Source organism: Paramacrobiotus metropolitanus, unplaced genomic scaffold (genome assembly GCF_019649055.1).
Source record: "Paramacrobiotus metropolitanus isolate TYO unplaced genomic scaffold, Prichtersi_v1.0 Parri_scaffold0000031, whole genome shotgun sequence".
Classification (NCBI taxonomy): domain Eukaryota; kingdom Metazoa; phylum Tardigrada; class Eutardigrada; order Parachela; family Macrobiotidae; genus Paramacrobiotus; species Paramacrobiotus metropolitanus.
In genome coordinates, this window is record NW_026570251.1 from 654,742 (window position 1) to 675,351 (window position 20,610).

A 20,610-nucleotide genomic window follows, 5' to 3' on the forward strand; every position below is an offset into this window, starting at 1 on the left:
CGCTCCTTTGCCGGCACATTCCCCCCGCATCGCTCTGTCTCGGCTACGGCCGGGGAAGACGCTGGATCGATGGGAATAATGGAAAGTGATCGAGAAGCAAGTATTTGTATCCCAAGGATACGCCAAGATTACGCAGCCGCGCGTCTCTGTCTTGGCTGCGTTGGTTGACAGCGAGTGAAGAGAGTAGAGTGAGTTTGCCAGTGAAACTGCTACTCACGATCAGCAGTCCCGGCTGCACGCTGCGGCACAACCCATTCAGGCGTAGCATTCCCGATACGTAACAGAGACGCAGATAAAGGAAGCAGTGGTGTATTTGGTTGTGACTGGTACTGTACTTGTCAGTTATCACGCGCCAGCAGTACACGGATATGCCTGTATGTTGAATATTAATTTTGGAGCCGGAAACGGGAAATTGATAGAAGCTTAAAGTACTTACTTCTACGACTACTACGTACTCCTGCTATACTTCTATCGAGGCGGAGTTGTCTCCTTCGTAAGTCTGTAAAATGAAATGGTCATGGACTTGGTACGCACTGTGTGACGGTGTCAGCGTAAAAAACAGAAAATTATTTGAACAGAATATAATTTGTCGTTAGCGCTTTGCCAAGTATCGGAAAGCCGAGCAGCCCCTGCCCTGGCGATGTAGACATACTTCTGAAGAGCACGCATACGTTATTTCGGCGCTTTCGTTTCCGGAAGTCGCTGACAATTTCCTCACTACCACTCGCGTGCGAGTTACCCGTTTCGTCTCCATTTTTCCCGGCTCGCAATCGTTCGCCGGATACGCGGTATCGCCGGTATGCTTGTACAGTCCAGCACACTACCAATACCGTGGATGAACTTAGGACGTAATGTACAGTACGAGACACACTGCGAGTATATGGTAAACTTAATTAGAGGCATATCCACACTTTAATTTACGATTAGCAAACGGTTTTCATGTGACTGGCCATTTCCGCTACGCAGTATTAACATTTCGCGGCTTTACTGGAAGACACATGAACCTACTAAATATCATAGCCATTGTGAATGTTGACTTTGTTAAGTCTGGACGTCGTTGTCGTCCTGCTGACCTACCCGTTGATCCACACAAAGGGCGCCAACGACACTGCACGTATGGACCGTGGCTCTATGGACGACAATTTCGCCAAAAAAGCAGACATGCAAAATCCTGTAAAACCCAATCACAGAAAACGACCCACTACAGACCAGCGGAGGCAGAGAAAAACAAAAAAAACAACACACAAACACGGTACAAACCAGGGAAACAGAAAGAACTAAGAAACCCTCTAAGAGCGGCATATGCGCGTCTCCACCAGAGCCTTCAGCATCGTGTTATGTGCCCAATCTTGCGGTTCCTCCACATTCCCGTCATGGCTCACTTCCCATTGCTCGGCACACTGCACCAAGCAGGCCAGCACCAGCGGCGACGCATGCTCCACGTCCACCTCCAGCAGGGCCATACTGCACTGCTCGTAGATCGGGGCACCGGCGCGGTGCACGGCATGCTGCAGCGCACACAGCGTCTGCAAGCAAAACAACCTGACGACATTCAACCGCCATGGTTGTTGTGTATTCTTGGTCCTAATAGGCTTTTTTATAGAATTAAAGTTAGTTATCTTACGTTACTCCTATGTTTTTAGAATTTCTGTGTTTTTTTGCTATTCTACTCTCAGGTTAATCGTATGATTTTTTATGTTGTCTATGCTGAGAAATATTGTTTTCTCGAATGAAAAGGAAGAAAAAAGACCTACCTCGCACAGCCAGTCCAGCAGGAAGCGCTACTGTTTGGCCAGTGGCTGCTGGATGGCTCTCATTTCCGCCATCCAGACCGCGGCGCGCTGCTTGTCATCCGCAGCAACTGTCCACGCCACACCCGCCTCCAGAAGCTCCCACACTTGCTCCACCAACACCGCACTCGTCGGCTGAACATGAGCCACGGGAATGTTAACAGGGGTGTCCATCATGCAGTACAAACGCAGCTCCTCATCAGCGTAACCGGCGATGTCCAGCAGGTCAATGTGGCACTGCCACACCTTAATCTCTTCACATGGCAGGCGGCGCAGCGCCTCCGTAAAGTACCCCACCGAGCATCCCGTCGACGCCGCCCGGTGCGGGCACGCGTCGACGGAGAGCCGACACGTCAGACGAGGGAGGTGGACGGTGGGTACCCGGATTCCCGGGCAGTGCGCGCCCACCCCGGCCAGTTTCAGGAGGTTGTCCAGATCGCCGTTGTGAAGGACAAGACGACGGGTGGAAGAGCGACAAGCGTGGACGAGGGTGGCCAGGAGGGCGTAGTCGGTGCGTCCTCTAATGACGAGGTCGGTGGCCAGCGGCGCCGACTGCACAACGCTGGCCCAGAGAGCGCACACTGGGCGCAGACGCGTCCGCTCTGCCGTGTCCAGATGGGAAAAGACCTCCAGCAGCAGTTCCAACGGTAGATGCTGTAGTCCGTCGCCAGCGGCTGCCTCCACGGCCAAGGGCACGTCCAGCATTCGGAATATCCGCGGCAGCGCTAACTGCAGACGCGGCGCAACCTTCCGGAAGCCCTCCTGCACACGGAGCAGTTATACTATATTGGCAGGAGATGATCTTATACAATGTACCACAGAATGTGTGTAGGCCGTAGGGTAAAAACGCGCGCTCAATATACCGAGCAAACTGCACGGTTTCAAACTTCCAAGTAATTATAACCGGACCAAGTGCATACTCCACCGTTACTGCGCATTTCTGTGAACTGCTAACGGTACAACACCCACAGGACATCTTGGAAAGTAAGAAAAACTGGATTTCTAACAGTTTTTAAATGATTAGGCCTAAGCCCTAAAGCCAAGCATTATTTAAGCGCTGATGTGAGTTCGAATTCAGAAACCGAATTGTTATGATTTTTTGGGCGCCCCACTGCCCCTGGAGAGGGCAAGGAGTACGTTCAGCGACAGTATCGTGAATATCGATGTTCCCTTTAAGACACAGAAAGGTTCACGAAATGAAACAAACTGTCGAATAATTGTCAGGTTCGGAGAAGTGTGTTCTCTCAAAATTAAACAAACACCAACTTTCAATAATTGTGAAGATGGGACGCGCATATTTCCCGTGCAAACTCACCTGCCAACCTTCCATGCCTGTGCGCTCCACATACATCCACGGGACGCCATCATCCAACCGACGGAGAAGCTCACACGGCGGCCACGAAAGGTCGGGGCGGTACAACCACGCCTCCATCAGACACCGCTGCGTCTCCTCCGATACAGCGGCACAGGCCGCCGGCAACTGCACCCTCCCGAAGACGTACGTCTCCGGGCCGACCAAGAGCTCAGCGTAAGCGTCCCCGTAATAGCGCCGCAACTTCTCTTCCCCTGGAGGTCCGCCATTCGTCCCAGCCGCGCTGTCCCTGACCGCACTCTCGCTGGGATAGCGGATCCAGGCGGTCGGGAAGACGTGCAGGGCCCCCGCCGCCCGGCCCGCGGCGTTGTGGAGCCGCACCAGCCACGCGTCCATGCGCCAGCACCCCGCGGGACTCAACACCCGCTCCGCCCCCACCCAGGTCCAGGGTCCGTGTTGATGGGAACGCCAGATGACCTGCAGGTGCCAACACGTCTTACGGCTGCTCCACTCTCGCAGTTCGCAGGGCCTCGGCATCCGGAAGATGCGGCCGTAGGGGGCGAACTGGCGGTGCCGATCCGGGCAGAGGAAGTCGATAAAAGGCCGCCGACGCCAACGTCCACGATCCGCCCGTAATGTACGCCGTCATCCGTCCACAAATCGACGCTACCGCAGCGGTCGTCCAGCATAACCGCATGCTCCCGCGAGATTCGCTGGAGCGATGCCAGGCTGATGGTACGGCGCTGCAACAACAATGAGACAAGTGCATCAATTCTCCAGTTTAGGAGACATCTCAGCAATACTGTACAATAAATAAAAACTACCTTGTATAATCATCATGCACAGTAAAAATAAAAGAGTAAACAGCAAACAAACATTCCGGGAAGAAAGGAAAGGGAAAGGCTGCCAGAGTTCGCGGACTGCGCAGCACTGCGTTCACGTACCTTTCCAAAATTCATTTACGAGGAGCCAGAGAAGAAAGCAAGTTCAGAACACAGAACACTTTAAGCGCAATGTAGTCTGAATTGGAGCAATTTGAAGGAATACCGCGTAGAGATAAAAGAAGGGTAATGCCACGCCACAAAAAAGGTAGCAAACTCGAAACTGGAAACTGGCGAGCAAGCGAGAAACAGCGCCAAATCCAAATGGAGTTTTTGCGTTGTTGCACTGAGATTGTGGAAAGCTGGCTAGGACGAAAATGGTGAGCCGATTACCGTTACACTTCGTATAGTGCGAATGCGCCTCCAGAATCCTGGCTGTCGCCTAACAGCGGGTGGCTTTGTCGCCGGCGGTGAGGTGTGCGTAAGGAAATTAAGAACAAAATATAACAATCAGATACATATAAATTATAAAAATGTTTATTTTCGTCCATTTCACATTAATTTTGCGATTTCGGCTCTAATCGAAAACCATAAAAGTGATTTTTTTATTTTCTTCATGAAATTATTTTATTCTATTTTTTCATTTTTTGAAATGTTGACAAAAATATTTTTACAGTTTTTTGGATGACGAAAATTTGGAAAACAAACTGATGACATCGCCGAACCCTTCAAGCGATAATTTTATAGTTTTAAAATTTTTTTTGAATTTAGCACATACAATGTACGACAAAGAGGTTGAACCGATCAGTCAGTCCTGGTTCAATAACCTCGCAACGACGCCACCAGAAAACTGGCTGCTTACTCACAGCGGACGCTGCGCTTGAATATCAGTGCAGTATAGGTTGCATATCAAAATTAAGAACAAAATTTAAACTTTCAGATACATATAAATTATAAAATGTTTATTTTCTTTCCATAGACTTAACATTAATTTTGCGATTTTGGCTCTATCTCGAAAGCAAAAAGTGATTTTTTATTTCTTCATGAAATTATTTATTCTATTTTTCATTTTTTGACAATTTTGATATGCAACTATATTTTGCACTTTTTTCACGGAGCGAAAATTTGAAACGTTTGTGGTCGCGAACCCTTCAAGTGATAATTTTAAAATTTTAATTTAGCGTACATACATCGGCATATCAGTTTGTCAAAATACATTTCGGAGAGCAAATGACTATCAAAATTAGTCATCGTAGGCAGCGCCTAAGGAGGTAGACAAAATCGAAAACGCAAAATAAAATTAATTGAAAAACTGCGTAAACGTGTGAAAGGTATTCAAAAATTGTCATAGAAGGTAAGAATATCAGTTTAGTATCCTGAGCTTTCAAAGGTCACATTCGCCCTGCCTGCTTTAAACAGCAGTTCGACAAATTTTGGTTCCGAAGCCACTTCACTACAAATCTACAAGGTTAAGTGGAACGCAATGCGTAGAGAAACCAAATGGAAACCGCAATATATACCGGTAGAAAAGTATATACCACAAAAAATAAAATAATGATCAAAATTTTAGAAAATAACAGATTCAACAAATAACTAGATAATTACTGAATAATTCATACTTGCTCAGATTACTGGAGGGTGGGAGGCTATAATTTATCAGAGGAGAATGCATCATTTGGGATAACGCGCGTTTTTGCTCCTTCATATGCGCAATTACGACAAAATTCAGGCTCCTTCATATGCACAATTACGACAAAATAATCAAAACAAATTCAAAGCCCGGAAGCCGGGCAACGGTGGCATGCATATTGTAATTCCTGTAATGTATCAATCGCAAAGTAAACTGCAGAACTGCTAAAGTTTCTCTGTTAAAGTCATGAAGTGCGACTACTAAAATTAATGCAATCAACTACTAAATGCGACCCTATTTTTTCGGGTTATTGATCAATGCATAGTATCGTTTTTGCACGCCATTTAGCGATCACTGGGTTTTGTTTGCGATCTGCTGGTATTAGTACTCGTAATTGGCGATGAATACGAATTTTTTCCGTTTTTATCTTCAATATGTATTGGCAACTGGACGAAGATTTCGCGGGCGGAAGCTTAGCAGTAGCAAGTTCACATTTTTTTGTTTTTTATGAGATTAGTGCTCAGGTGGCATCTGTTTTGGCATGTGGGAGAAGGTGCTCCGCCACCATTTGTTCAAACTTCACAGACATATCACATCTTTTTGTCCTGTTATAACAAAACGAAATGGTTTCCTCGGTTTTACTTAAAAAGCGGCATGTCGCGGACCACTGCAAGTCAGGTTCTCCAGTCAACCGGATATTATGGACAACATAATCAGAGAAATTCCTGGGACGATGATCACACTGTCTGTTTTCGGCCGACGGCAGCCGTGAGACTACAGAATTTCGAATATGCGGCTTTGGGTCAGCACTTCACCGAATGTATTCAAACTTTTTGGAATTCTTTTAGAGCGATAACCATACCCGAACCGGATGTTGCTCGCACAAACGGTTTTCGCACCAAGGTACTAAAGTCATATGGCTAGAGAATGTTATTAAACAAAGCAAAAAAGTGCTTGGGAGAGCGCGAAAACTTTCGCTTTCGCGCAGATAGACGAATATGGTACCGTTTACCGGACCATTCCATTAAAAACGCAATTGAAATCTCTGTGAGCTGCGTTTACTGGCGACGGAGAAGCAAGCACGTGCGCGCTGCCGCACAGTAATTGGGTCTGACCGGGTGACCTACTAGCGTAATTTTAAAGGCGTTTAATGGCCGTAATCTGAAAAGTTAGCTGCCCTGACACGCTTGCCTTAGGCCAAATAACAAACTCTTGTAGATAAAAGACAAAATCCGGATAAAGCGGCTTCAGGCGTTGTACGGTAAGATGCCCCATCCGTGTGGTGTTCTCTGCGCCCTTGGCTACTGAATATACTTCCCGTTTATATCACTGAGTAATTAGTCCTCGACCAGGATAGCAATGAAGAAGTGGTTTTGCTTTAAATCTCGTTTGTTTCAGTACAAATTTTGTGCTTACTTGTGGTACCTATTAAAGGTCAGTATCTTATGAGGCACTGGTATCTTTCCAGTTTTTTTCACGGCAGCTTTAGTTTCAGAGACTTGGTTTGCTGTTGTTGTTGACCTTGTATTATACGCGGATCCTCCCATTTCCTAACTTAGAATACTTAAATCTGGAAAAAATGATTTAGCGGCCGTCTGTCGGATTAGGGATTTACTTGGAACTTGGAAAAAGCTGGCACTGAAACGAGGACAGGTATACCAATCAATTATTTATGATAAGTAGTTACGTCGTTCATATTTTCTAGCAATGGAACGGCTTTGCACGTGTGAATGTCCGAAATGATTTCAGAATTTAGACCATTAGATGATATAGATCTTCAAGAATGTATGCTGTTCGTGTAAACGTCCTTCACTCCTTCTGTCTCGATTCCATGTGCCTCTGCTATTGGCAATATCCTCACTGTATCCACTATCCCAGATACCAGCCTGCCACGGGTAGCTCGAGAATCGCACCATCACTTCCATTCACCGCCACCGATTTAATGTGCGAGTATTGTCCGCGGTTGTAAATAGGCTCTAACCCGGCGCCGCACGAATCGCGAAACCGATTTCTCGCATTCCTGAAGCGGCGCAATTTTACGAAAACAGAAACACGGCTACCTATTTAGGCACGTTGCTGCACACCAGTAAAATTATTGTTTGCTAGTTGGAAACTTGGAGTAGGGATGATTTCTGGTTGTTTTGGAATTAACAACTGTACTCACCAGTCAGCAGCAATGAACATTGGGCTAACACGAAGGGAAGAAAGATACGAGTACATATATACTGTATAGTGTACAAGCTTGTCCGGTAATTTCTGCCGGTTCAATACAGCGAAATACACAAATTTGCGTGTTACGCCAAACGTAGTGTAGTGGTAATCGCTATAGCGCAAAATACAGTATGTGCTATCTGTACCTTTACGACAGAAATTACCGGACAAGCTTGTACGGGTAGCATACATATATACTCGTACATATATACTGTATAGTGTGTACGGGTAGCATGAATGTACAGATATTTTTGTTGTGTCGTCTCGTAACTCGAATTATTTGACACGCGAAATTGTGTACATGCACGGAAACTTGGCGCTACAATACAGTCACAAGTTTCCATAAAAGTGAAAGAATTGTACTGAATACACAGCTTCAGCCGACTACGGAAATGGCGGCCTAATCACACAGAACATTTCGTCTAAGTTGGCCGATGCTGGTGCTGTTCCCATGACAGAGGCCGCGTTCCCGCGTTGGACGTCAATGCTGATCCGTTGGCGCAAAAACTCCGTCGCCCGTGCCCCGCCTGTTTCCTGTTGTATCATCTTCCCGACTTCGGTGACGTAAGGTGGGACGTAGTCTCTTTCTTGTCGTAAATTATACATAAACATCTGCTAAACTTCCAAAATAAATGCGCGAATACCTGCCGAGTTATACAATATAAAATCTCGTTCGCCTTTTTCCGTGGATAACGCGATTGTCATATTATATACTTGAGAAAATTGATATACTCGTATTATGTACATATGTAAGTCATAAGTCTTGCAAATTAATACGTATTATTGATGTCTTGCAAATTATTACGTATTATTATTGATTTTAATGTTTGTTTCAGAGCAAACACTTAAAATCAACTCGCTCCACATGCTGTTTTGCAGATCGCCTACACGCTACTCACAACCAGTACGTCGTAAGTCCAACGCGGTTATCAACAACGTAAATTACCAACTAAAATTACGAGTATTTAAATTTTCTAAAAACAACTTCAAACTAAAGCTGCAGAGGACTGGCCAAAAGGCCCAAAACCTATTCGATTGATTCCATATTACTGTTTTTAAGGACGTTTCAAAAGTAAATTTCCTTATGTGCATCTATGCCACAAAAGCTTTTGGGTACTATGTATTGTAGTACACATTGTCCATGTACCGGTATTGTACCGGAAGTAGTACTGTACGTATTCCCATTAAATACTGTTTATCGAACTGGTAAAAGCTCCCGTTTTGACGTCACTGAATTTTATTTTAAATAGCTGGCTTGACAATGTGAAATTTCTATGAAATCTTGTACTTACTCAACCCTGAAAAACCAGCAGCACCTGGGTGGTGCAGTCCACGGAAAAGCAAAAGCACAGAATAAGTGCTATCCTGTCAAAAACGAATACCGGCGAAATTTGCTGAAAAGTTTATGTTGTAAAACCACTTACTGAAAACTGAAAATTGGTCAAGGAACAACTCTGGATTGACAACAAGTAACACAGCAGCCGGGCCTGCAAACATGAATTTTTCACCAGTATAACCAGGAATCCAGGATTGTAGGAATATGTACAGTACAATGAATAAGTGTTGCATCTTACACTGACAATGGATACGATCTGTATATAAAAGGGTTTCAGAGGCGTAGGGGCGGGATTGCCTCAGCCGTTAAGCTCCCCCCTATATATACAGTACTTAAATTTGTTTTTTTTCCACGTTTACTGGACCATTGCCGCTGAAATTTTTGATTTTGAAATACTTATTCCTGGTACCTACTCTGTCTTCGAACAAATAATGCAATCTTTCTGACTTTAGCCGTGTGCTGGTTAGTAAACCGAGAAGAATGGCGGAACAATTCACGGATGCTTTTCCAAATCCTGACGGTAAAATATTTCGAATTTCATTAAAATAAACTGATGTTGTCGGCATCGCGTAGCTCACGGTACCTTAGACGCTGTTGACCCTATAATGGTTTTTATCAATACTTCGTACAACGATTTTCAAGTTCAAAAGAGATTTGTGAAAGCAAGTAATTTACTTTAATTTTTGAAACCCTTTAATAATTATTTTTGACAGTAGTATTACGCATAATGTTTATCGCTGGTATTTTAAATTTATTGTCGATAACATTGCAGAGATGGACGTGACTATGAAACGAATGACTGTCAAAAAAGGCTGCGAAGACTTGCAAAAAAGGTATGAGCACTTTCTTTCCCATTTCTCCATTTCTTCATCGGATGTGTTGCTAATTTGTTTGTGTATCATGGATAGGTTTTAATTATATTATCTTACGCAACAGAAAGTATATCACTTGTACAGTATATTACTGGTACTTCAGACAAGAGAGAGGCAAAGGACTTGATGCGGAAAAAAAGCGGCTTATCTGCGAACTACGAAATGCTGGCTGTGCTCGAAAGGAAATCGCGGAACGCGTGGGCATATCTTTCTATCAGCTGAAGAATTATATAGAAAAAGCAAAATTAGCTCGAATACCAACGACGCGGAATGAGGAGCAGAGAAAAGAGATTGTTAGGATAGCGCGCACACGGCAATTTAGTCTAGCACAGATTGCGGAGCAGTTTCGCATTACCGAGCAAACCGTGCGGCAAGTGCTGCGCATGCATGATGTTACGGACGAGAAACGGAAAACTATCCTCCGCATGTACGATGACGGCTTCTCCATGACGGATATTATTCGCGAGGTTAACGTACAGTTTAGCGCCGCCAAAGCGACAATCCAGTGTGCTGGACGCAAACCGGCCGCCAACGGTAGGATCAGTATCCGTCGGGAGCAAAAGGCCGAAATGCTGAGCTGTTTCAAAGAACGCCGCAGCAGGCCATACATCCGGAAGAAGTTTCATCGGAAAACGAGTGGACTGACTCCAGCTGCTGTTGTGATGCTGCGTGCGGAGGGATTGTCATGGACTGCTATAGCAAAACGGTTTAAAATCAGCAGAAAGACTTTACAAAAAATACTGACAGAAACCGACCAAGAAGCGATCACGCCCGATGGACACTCGCCGAGCAGCGCGGAGACTGCCGAGCAACGGGTGTCTGGTTCGGACACCGTCGAAGGCGTTGAGACCACACAGGCCTCAACGTACGGTCTAAACGAAATAGCCACCGAGAAGATTTCTTCATCAGTGTGCAATAGCGACGAAATAGCTGTTGGAAAAGTTCAAAACAACATCTCACACTCAGAAACTGTCATAGCTAAGGAATCCAGACAACAACAGCCTGGTACGTGCACTGTCGAGCTCATTTTTGGTTACAGTAGAATTAAGAAGTGTGTGAATTTTCCACCTATTACTGTAGTTTAAAGCACCTTATATACAACCTTACTTACAATTAGGACTGTATGTGTCGGGACTGTCATTTTCGTCGGACCGCAAGACCAGTAGACCAAATCTTAAACGTTTTATCCAACAACACAATTAGCAAACGGGGTTCGGCATCGCAGACTCATAGTGTGCCACACTATCTCCCGCATAAGTCGTACAAGGGACCTTATCCCGTCTCCCGAGCATGTTGCAGTTGGTTGGTTGCAATTTATACCGGAGCAATTTTCCAGATGTCAGCAGTCATGGCGAGCCACAACTGAATGCCTATGATGATTTCTTTGGCGGGGAGTATCGCGTAACCGGTATGGCCGAGGCCGCGGGGCTCACAACGGAACGTGCCCGCAGCATCCTCAAGTTCGGCCCACAATTTAACCCGTGCGGTACTCCAAAAGCATCCACTGCTTCTACGTCCCAACCAATCAGACCTCAGTGCTATCCGTATATATGGCATATTTTGTATCACAGGTAAAATGGAGATCTTTTTGCTGCTCTAGGCCTAGCTAAGTCTGTAGACATATGGTGGCACTGATATCCGTACATTCCGGATGAACTTTCATTTCCGCCGGGCAGTCATACTGCTGGCAGCGGTACTTACGGGAGATATCGCTACGTACTGAACGCATACCGATAGATAGCAAATAGTAATAATACCACTTATACCAGTATGGCACCCGAAAAATACCGTCGGGAGGAAAGAAATATCGAAAAAACTTTATAACTATAACACCTAGGAAGACCTTGGGTTTCGAGCGAAACTGATATTAATTTTTATCGGCTACCACTTACGCAGCTGGTCGTATCTGTGACTATACAGGTGGTCAACGGGTGACTACGGAGCACAAGCAGTAGCTAAAAAACAGAAGTTTTGTTTTGTTATTACTAAATCACAGACCATAAAGAAGTTTTTTTAACTTTGATGTTAAAGTTGCTCTTTGATACTCATACTGAAGATGCTTTTAACTTTGATACCGAAGGTGCCACAGATGCAGTCCAACATTCAAGCCCATACCCGCCGCCACTGTTGGAAGTCCTGAAAAATCTGTGGATCAGCACAATCATTGCGGCTCACCAAGTTTACCACCGCGCCAGTGCGTCGGCGAGAAACCGCGGCGGCAGCGGAACCTCACGAGGCTAATGAAATGATCGATGCAAACCACCAGGACGGTATGCGTTGGAGTAGTGCTTATGCCCACGTACTGGCGCTAAATCGTAATTAACGTGCAACTGTGAAAGTGATCAATTAATGAGTGGAATTGAAGTGCTGAGAAGTTGACAACCGTCACTAAGCTATGCGCTACACTAACCCAAACTGGCTGGTCGAATCTCCTTAATTGTTTTTTTGCTGCTGATTAATATAGTCGATGAGAGGAAGGACAGTTAGGACAAAATGGAGCGAGATCTAGATGAAGTAGAAAGACCGAAAAACAGTCGTGTAACATGGTCCCTTGATTTATTAAGCATCCGCCGGTGTTATTTCGGTGTAACTGGATTCGCTATTACTTCGTTTCGGGTGTCAGCGGAAAATTACCCCCTCAATGGGATATGCGCCGTAGACGCCGTACCCGGAAACGATATTTCTGGTTCCCGCAGCCACCACACAATAAGTCCACTGAGAACCCCGCGGTCGCCATCACCCGATAACGCTGTGGGCAGCATTACCGCAGAGCGCCTACATTACGAAACGTACATTACAAAACTGCGCGAACATGCTGTTCTTGCGAAACCTTAATGCAGCTACTCGACACTGACTTCCTGTCGCCAGTACGAATGCTGGTAGACTAGATCACAGCCACAACGGACCCCCGATCTGCCAGTTTTCTTGTGTAAGTCCACTGGACAAGAACGACTGTTTTCACGCGCGCAGGCTGTAAACTCCCTAATGCTCGCCACCCTGATGCATGCGGTCCAATTGTAAAAGAATAATGGAAATTTTCTTATAACCATAATTCCCGCACCGCGCGCACAAACGGTTTTCGTGCTTATAGAATATGCATACAAATCGTCTGGCTACAGAATGTCATAAACGATGGCAAAAAATTTTTGGGAGTGCGCAATAGTGAAAGCTCTCCTGCATGTAATATGTATACCAATTAGGTACAATGTACTGGGACATTTCCTGTAAGAAGAAACAGTGCCCAGAACGCCCATTGCATTTCGTGTTGTCAGAATCAAATGCTGGAATCGAAAAACAAGAGCAACATCTCTTTCCTGTTCCAGTAAGCATATAAACATCCTCGTAACGATTGTTAACTTTTTTTTGTTAAGCCATAATGTCCAAAAGTTGTTCCAATCAGTAATAAATAATGCAGCAGTTCAGATTTTTAACACTGGTCAGTACATAACTGGAGCTAGCTTTCATTGTTCAGTACGTAATGGGAATTTTTACTGTTTATTTAGGTAAAACACAAACGAATTAAATTACGAATACACAGTACCGGTGCAGTTATTCTCTACTTTGTCCTTTGTTACTGATCACGACCGTATTCAGAGTCAGACGTCAGTCACAACTCAAAAACAATGCTAAGTTTTTAAAAATACGATACTTGCTTAAGGAAAAGCAACAAATTAAGTGGGCACTTTACACACCGAAAACGATTATTGTAATTCACGCAGTTATAGAATGCCATCGCATCAGTTTTTGACCTACCGGGCCAAAAACGAACGAACGAATCGAACGAACGAATCTGTGCAATCAGATCATGCGAAACACTATAAATTTTATTTCTCAATATGTATAAGGCGAGCTTCCCTCAACAAAACTGATCAAAGGAAGAATTTGTCCCAATTAACGTGGGAAGGGACAGTGCACAAAACACTCATCGCATTGCCACGCATAATCTCTAAACTTAAAGGTTGAAACAAAAAACAAGTAGAACGGCTCTCGCCCGTCCTTAAAAACAACTTTTTACCAATCTCTTTTAACGTAATAATGCCGGTCTCACACCAAGTGCCAAAAGTCTCGCATGCAAAGGGGACAAAATTACAGCGATCCATAAGCGACTTGTATTTTCCAATCTTTTCCCTGCAGGCCAGTTCAGCGGCTGCGCCAGCACACTTTGAAGTCGCGTCGATGTATGAATCCGCCATCGTGTCTCTGCAGGTGACGTCCCAAACTAACGGCTGTCCGCGGTACCACTTCCAACGCGTGGCTCCATCCGGGCGCTTTCCGTTTTCACGCAAAAAGCCAATGGGCTCCGGATATGCTTCAATGCCAGCATTACATAGCGCTCGCAGTATGATATCGTTGATACCATTATGGCGTTCCCTTCTCCCGATGCACTTCTTGCAAGCTAGCCCATGGTATCCGTTTTCCGCAACCTCTTTGCCACATCTCGCACATGAGTGCTGCTCTACGATCTTGGCGCCAAGCCATAGGCCAACAGAAATGCGGAAAGTCTGATCATCCAGGAGGTTGCCGAATACTTTCGCGGGAAGGGCGTTAAGCCAGGCCCCGGCGTACTTCGTGCTGACTGCTCTCAGGCGAGCTTCGGTTCTTTTATCTACACCAATAATATTCCACAACGTGTAAACATCCTTCTGGATTACCGCGTTATCCCAAACGCATTGGTGAACACGTGCCAGATCTAACGGCAGTTCTTCACACGCAGATTCCAGCTTCCAGTTTTCGCACGCATCGCTGACCAACTGTTCGCTGTTGCTGTTGAAGATCTGTGATGATAACTGACGAGTTGCAAACATGGAAGCCAAAAAGGCCGAAGGAGCCAATGCTTTCGCTCGTCGTACACCCAAACCTCTTTTGGCAACAGGAAGCGTTGCCTGCGTGTATACAGGGCCATCCAGTTTGGTGTTGGTGATTTCTTCAAGGGCAACTTTGACGTGCAAGTCGAACTCATCAAGCAGTTCCGGCACTTTCCAACACGGGCTGCATCGCAACGTGTACATAAGCTTCGGGATGGAAAGGCAATTCCGCAGGAGGTAAAATCCATGATGGGCGTTAAGTAACTGCAAGCGGTCTGTAAAAATTTTTAACGAAGCAATTTTCTGTTGCAGTAAGAGGGTTATGGCCTCATCAGTTAATGGTGCCCCAAGAAACGTTACCGTTTCAGGCTGCAAACAATCGCACCAGGGGCAATTGAATGCAGCCTGTTCTTGGCCACCTCGCGTTCTTCAGTAGCACCACCGATCAGCAGCATTTCACACTTCAATTCCAGTCCAGCGGCGCTGCTGGCGGCGATGATCGATGTCAGATCATTAGCCACTTCATCCACTGTTCCTCCTAAAGCACCGTCATCCAAGAAAAACACTCTCAGTTTCGAGGACAGGCCTATACAAAACAGTAGTGCAACGAGGCAGTAAAGCAACGGTCCCATAGGATCGCCCAGCTGGATCCCCGTGGCGGATGACAAGTCCTCATCACTGCCACTGCAAGACAAGACAGACGGTGCTCCATACACACTCTGGACGAACGGATAATATTCCGGGAAATGTTCGAGGACAGACTGTAACATAACATCACGCCGAACGGTGTTAAACGCATTTCTGTAAACACTATTTTAAGTACAAGGTACGGATATGCTGCAAAATTAATGTAAGTCACGTGTATTAATTTTTGCAAAATGTGTACATCGATTCCGCTCGCCCATTGGTCATTTTGGTCTGTGGTTCAGTGTTTTTATTTGATAACCCAGCACAAATGACTCCGAGGCACCAGTGACGCCGCTGCTGACGTCACTGGTGCCTCGGAGTCATGGAAATTAAAAGCCCGTCAACCCGTACTCCCGGAAGCTGCATTTCGGAAGTCCCAAAAGGCCTGGGACTTGCCATTATGCAACGTGTCTCTTGCGGCCCTGCTGGAGGTGTTTCAAGGAGACGAAGTCAACACAGCGCGCCTGCTTGCCCAGTCCAGGCCAGAGGCCGGCATATGGTTGAACGCCTTACCGTCCGCTCACATCGGTAATCTACTGGGCGATGACGAACTGAAGATCAGCATCGGCCTCCGTCTCGGTGCTACAATTTGTGAACCCCACGACTGCGTCAAGTGCCACAAACCTGTTGGTGGTTACGGGCACCACGGGCTGTCATGTGTCTTTTCCGCCGGGCGGCATCCACGTCACGGCGCGTTGAATAGCATTGTCTGCAGAGCCTTTGTATCCGCTGGTGTGCCCGCGAAACTGGAGCCGCGGGGCACCTCTCACACCAATGAACGCCGCCCAGATGGCTGCACGACTTTTGCATGGAAACGCGGATTATGCCTCGCTTGGGACGTGACCTGTGTAGACACTGTTGCGCTTTCACATGTCAAGGCCACTTCCACCACAGCCGGAGCGGCCGCCATGCAAGCAGAGTTACGGAAATCAGGACTATATTCCTATCTGGTTGGCCGCTACCTATTCGTCCCGATCGCCTTCGAAACACTGGGCCCGTGGGGACCGTCGGCGATCGCCATCATCAAAGAACTGGGAAAAAGACTGCAGCAGCACACCGGAGAAGCACGCTCGCACGAATTTCTGCGGCAGCGATTGTCCATAGAAATTCAACGGGGAAATGCGGCGTCAGTGCTGGGCACGATGGAAGGACTGGATAAGCTGAACGAAATTTTTCTGTTATAGTTTAGCGTGTTTTTTTTTTCTTGAAATTGGTGTATTGAGGCATTGATTTGACCAATAAAGTACCTTCCACCCAGCACACTATGTCAGAACAGCCGGTTTGTCTAGTTCAGCCAACTGATCCGCTGTTATCACGGGGCAGTTCTGTAATTAAACCGAGCACCAACTATCAACCAAATTAACAACACGATATTATTATCCCACTGATAGAAAAGAAGATACTTCGACATGACCATAATTTCGTACAACTGCAGTGTGTGAATCAACAAATCTGGTACACCGATTTGCCCGTGTTATTCAACACTTGTTGGACCGCAAGGTTTATTTGACTTTCTTTATCTATAAATTCAGTTAATAATAATTCATACTGCAAAGTATGTAGACAATGTAAAGATAAATTCTATACAACGGACAAAATAAAAAGCTACTACATATGTATGAATGAGAAGCAGGTTCGGTTTATAATGTAGAGAGCAGTGCAAATTGCTCGGCATTTTAGTCAGCCTGTTCCGTTGTTCAAGTGCAAATGGTCGCCTGCTACAGTTGTTAATTCGGCCGAGACGCCGCCGACTTTGATTGAGGACGGTGCAGTTGTACGAAATGTTGGTGATGTTGACGTGTCTTTGAAAAGAGTGCTTTTCACGCCTGTGGCTTAACGTTTTTATTTTATTGTTTCTTATGCCTTTTTTGCTTAATATTAAAAATAAAATCGAGGCACCATAATTTATGTAGGCATTTCTTTGCGATCAGTTAGAAACTGTAGACATTTCTAGCTAACGTTAGCACGCATTCACATGTACGACTTTTCCACGAAACGATTTTGCTGACGAAATAAAACAAATGCTGACCAACTCATTTTGCTGATCAGTACCCAGATTCTTGCTGAAAGTATAGCAGATACATGGAAACGCAATTTTGTTCCACTTTGCGCGCACTTTAGTGGAACAGCTGTATAAATGGTGAAATTCAAACACTGCATATTTTATGCGTCCTTTGTGAATTTGTAATCAGTGCTTAGTAGTCACAGTTTTGGCAGATAACAACATGGCTGCGTGGTTCTCGGAATAATTATGTGACGCGAGATAATAAAGAATTGGTCTCAAATTTCATTCGATTGACTGCTTTGCAGCTGCGATAAGCCTTTGTATCGGCCGCTGTCTTCAGCGAAAATGTCAAACGTGGCGAGCAAAGTCTGACTCTTATTCCGCTTTCCCCGCGTGGGTCTCGAAAATTCCTCAATCTACTTTTGATAACGACTGATTAATGGCCTTTTCTGTTTGTACTCTTTATTTGTCTTCTGTTTGTACATATCCGGCGGTGAACTGACAATAAATACACACTCAAACTACACACATTTTTACAAACTTAACAATTCGTTATTTTTTGCTAAAAAATTATTATTATCACGTCTTTTCCGAAAATGTTCGCAAAGATTGTTGTTGCCGCATTGGTGTTCTGCGCTGTCGCCACTGATGCTCAGGTCATCAGTATCGGAAAATGCGCGCCCGTTACCGTCAAGCAAGACTTTGACCTTTCCCAAGTAAGCCAATTTTATCACCGTAAATCATACCATTATATTTTTTAATCAATAATTTCATATTTAATTTACCTATTTAATGTTTTATAGCTTTGCTACATACATTAGGCAACTTAAACAACTGAAATTTAAGCACCAGACACGTTATTTATTTTAATTCTGAAATGAATAATGATCTTCGCTTGTTATTATAGTATCTGGGAAGATGGTACGAACAGCAGCGCTATTTCACCATCTTTGAAATCGGGTTGGACTGCGTCGCTGCCAACTACAGCCTTCGCGCTGAGGGTGACGTAAAGGTCAACAACACCGGCCGCCAGAGGTATTTTTCCTGTCCTTTTGCGATTTTCCATCAATAAACATTCTTAATTACAGCAACGGCCAACCTAACACCGCTATTGGCCGTGCGTATGTTCCCGACGCCAGTGTTCCGGCCAAGTTGCTGGTTAAATTTAACGGTACGTCCAAATCGATGCTCAGAAACTGTTTGTACGAAAACTTGTTCTCTGCCAGAATTATGCAACTGTATTGACACTTATTGTGCAGAAAATCAGCCGGCTGGAGATTACTGGGTGATCGATACGGATTACACTGCATTCTCAGTTGTAAGTACACACTACACACTTATTGTTAACATAATGAACAATCGTGCCTAGGAGAACTTTGATAATACACTGATAAAGATGACATAATTACGCAGTTTATGAATTTGACCGGTTAATTTGCAGGTATACTCTTGCCGCAATCTCGGACCCTTCAAAAGCGGTAAAAATTCAGCGAATCGTTACAATGTCATCGGTTTTGGCAGACAGATACGAATAGAATGTGATTTTAACTTCTTTGACGTTCACAGAGTACTTATGGCTTTTGAGCCGTGACCGTTCGGGTTACACGCCCAGCGTCGAGCAGCGCGTGGAGCAGATCCTCCAACAACAACACATCAGTCCGAAGCCACTCAAGCCCGTTAATCAGCTCAACTGCCAAGCCTAACGGAAACTCTACTGTTCGATTACTCAGTATATGAGGAAAATCAGCAGTTCCGATCAGCTTGAACAGTGTTTTGTTGCCATGTAGCACTGTTTTGGGACGTTGTATGCTTATGAATTTACCAATCATGCTGTAGAGCGGCAGAGAAAATGCTGCATGAAAACAAATAAAGTTGGTTTATCAAGAATAATCACTACGATGACGTTTACCTCAGTAACTGAGTAAATTTTTCTGGAGCGAGTGCTTCTCACCGGGCCCTGGTTAGCAACGAGAAGAACGGTCGAAAAACTCACGAACGATTACGCCGGCCATCTCACTTTACCCAGAAAGTTACAGTACTGGTATTTTTCTTAATCGCCCGCTCACTTTTACTGAGTACGAAACGCTAGCATGTTAAATATTGTTTTCTCTTTCATTACCAATTTATAACAACAAATAACTTGTTCGAACAGCTTTCCTTACAAAGTAAGAAGTGTCGGTGACCGGCTGCAAAAATCAAAGAGCTCCTGAACATCCATGTGCTAAACAATTGCGAATTCCATGAAACTAAATTGTTGTTGCCAGTATCTCATAGCTGATGGTATCGCAGACACGTTTGACTAGCCATAAAATTTTTTTTATCATGGCTGACAGTGCAAAGAAGTTTGAATGTGAAAGAAAATAATTTACTTTAATTTTTGAGCCTATTTAAATGTGGTGCCATCATGCCATGGTAGTAGTATTGCGCACACTGTTTGTAGCTGACATATAAATTTGTCGTCGAAAACATTGCAGAGACTGAAGTAGCTATGGAACACGCATGACTGTCAAAAAACCCGTGAAAACACGCAAGAAAAGTTATTACGAGTACCAGCTACTTAGTACTTACAATATAGACTATATTTACTACACACTGTACGCCTGTAACATGCGAGGTCATATATACAGATAAAGGTGTATTGTACAACAGTCTGAACATTTCAACATGTAAAATAAACTGATTGTGTTGTGGTGTGGTGATTAGTGGTTACTACAGTCACATAAGCGGGAAAACCAATTTACTCAAAGCGTTTCCCTGTACTGACGCCGTCACCCGACGGGAAGGTGACGTTGTGGCCATGCCGCTCATGTGCCGCGCCAGATTTAACAATATGTATGTACTGCCGTAACGTCACACTCTAGGCCGGTGACGGCAGCAATACAGGGAAACCGAACGTCGTGTACAAGTAAAATTTTCCTCCTTATATTATCGAGGATGCTGACGATAACAAGTGCGTACGTTAACTAACGATAACGTGCGGACGATAACAAGTGCGTACGTTAACTTGTAAAACAAACTTTTCGATACGCTTGTGAAACACAGAAAAATACGCAGAAGCAACTGCGAATGGACGCTCAACAGGCGCGTATAAGGTAAATTACAGCGTGATATGGAGGCATATTGTTGTGAGACTGGTTACCG

General features: G+C 44.9%; 2 protein-coding genes across 3 annotated transcripts; one reads left to right on the forward strand and one right to left on the reverse strand.

Annotated features, from left to right (window-relative positions):
• Nucleotides 1–194: 194 nt before the first annotated feature.
• On the reverse strand, nucleotides 195–4,218 carry LOC129588721 (uncharacterized). 2 transcript variants are annotated; one of them, XR_008690508.1, is made up of 7 exons: nucleotides 4,047–4,218; nucleotides 3,106–3,845; nucleotides 1,755–2,552; nucleotides 1,078–1,526; nucleotides 653–820; nucleotides 437–499; nucleotides 195–372 (listed from the first exon to the last, which is right to left on the reverse strand). XR_008690508.1 is itself a non-coding variant. In XM_055483072.1 (4 exons), exons 2-3 carry the CDS (start codon nucleotides 3,637–3,639, stop codon nucleotides 1,782–1,784), a joined length of 1,305 nt encoding a protein of 434 aa, XP_055339047.1. In that variant the 5' UTR covers nucleotides 3,640–3,845; nucleotides 4,047–4,218; the 3' UTR covers nucleotides 952–1,526; nucleotides 1,755–1,781. The 2 variants fall into 2 exon arrangements, 1 of the variants encoding a protein (XP_055339047.1); XM_055483072.1 differs by lacking the exons at nucleotides 195–372; nucleotides 437–499; nucleotides 653–820 and having other exon boundaries at nucleotides 952–1,526.
• A 13,752-nt stretch (nucleotides 4,219–17,970) lies between these two features.
• Nucleotides 17,971–19,354, forward strand: LOC129588773 (apolipoprotein D-like). The gene is made up of 6 exons (XM_055483143.1): nucleotides 17,971–18,185; nucleotides 18,377–18,504; nucleotides 18,558–18,640; nucleotides 18,729–18,787; nucleotides 18,911–18,947; nucleotides 19,036–19,354. Exons 1-6 carry the CDS (start codon nucleotides 18,066–18,068, stop codon nucleotides 19,170–19,172), a joined length of 564 nt encoding a protein of 187 aa, XP_055339118.1. The 5' UTR covers nucleotides 17,971–18,065; the 3' UTR covers nucleotides 19,173–19,354.
• The last annotated feature ends 1,256 nt before the right edge of the window (nucleotides 19,355–20,610 follow it).

Excerpts from the sequence above, each read along its gene's own strand:
- LOC129588721 (XM_055483072.1), bottom strand. The coding sequence starts at position 3,639 with ATGCCGAGGCCCTGCGAACTGCGAGAGTGGAGCAGCCGTAAGACGTGT. Across the intron at positions 2,553-3,105 it reads CAGGCATGGAAGGTTGGCAG|GAGGGCTTCCGGAAGGTTGC; the intron begins GTGAGTTTGCAC and ends CTCCGTGTGCAG.
- LOC129588773 (XM_055483143.1), top strand. The coding sequence starts at position 18,066 with ATGTTCGCAAAGATTGTTGTTGCCGCATTGGTGTTCTGCGCTGTCGCC. Across the intron at positions 18,505-18,557 it reads AACAACACCGGCCGCCAGAG|CAACGGCCAACCTAACACCG; the intron begins GTATTTTTCCTG and ends TCTTAATTACAG. Across the intron at positions 18,948-19,035 it reads TCTCGGACCCTTCAAAAGCG|AGTACTTATGGCTTTTGAGC; the intron begins GTAAAAATTCAG and ends TGACGTTCACAG.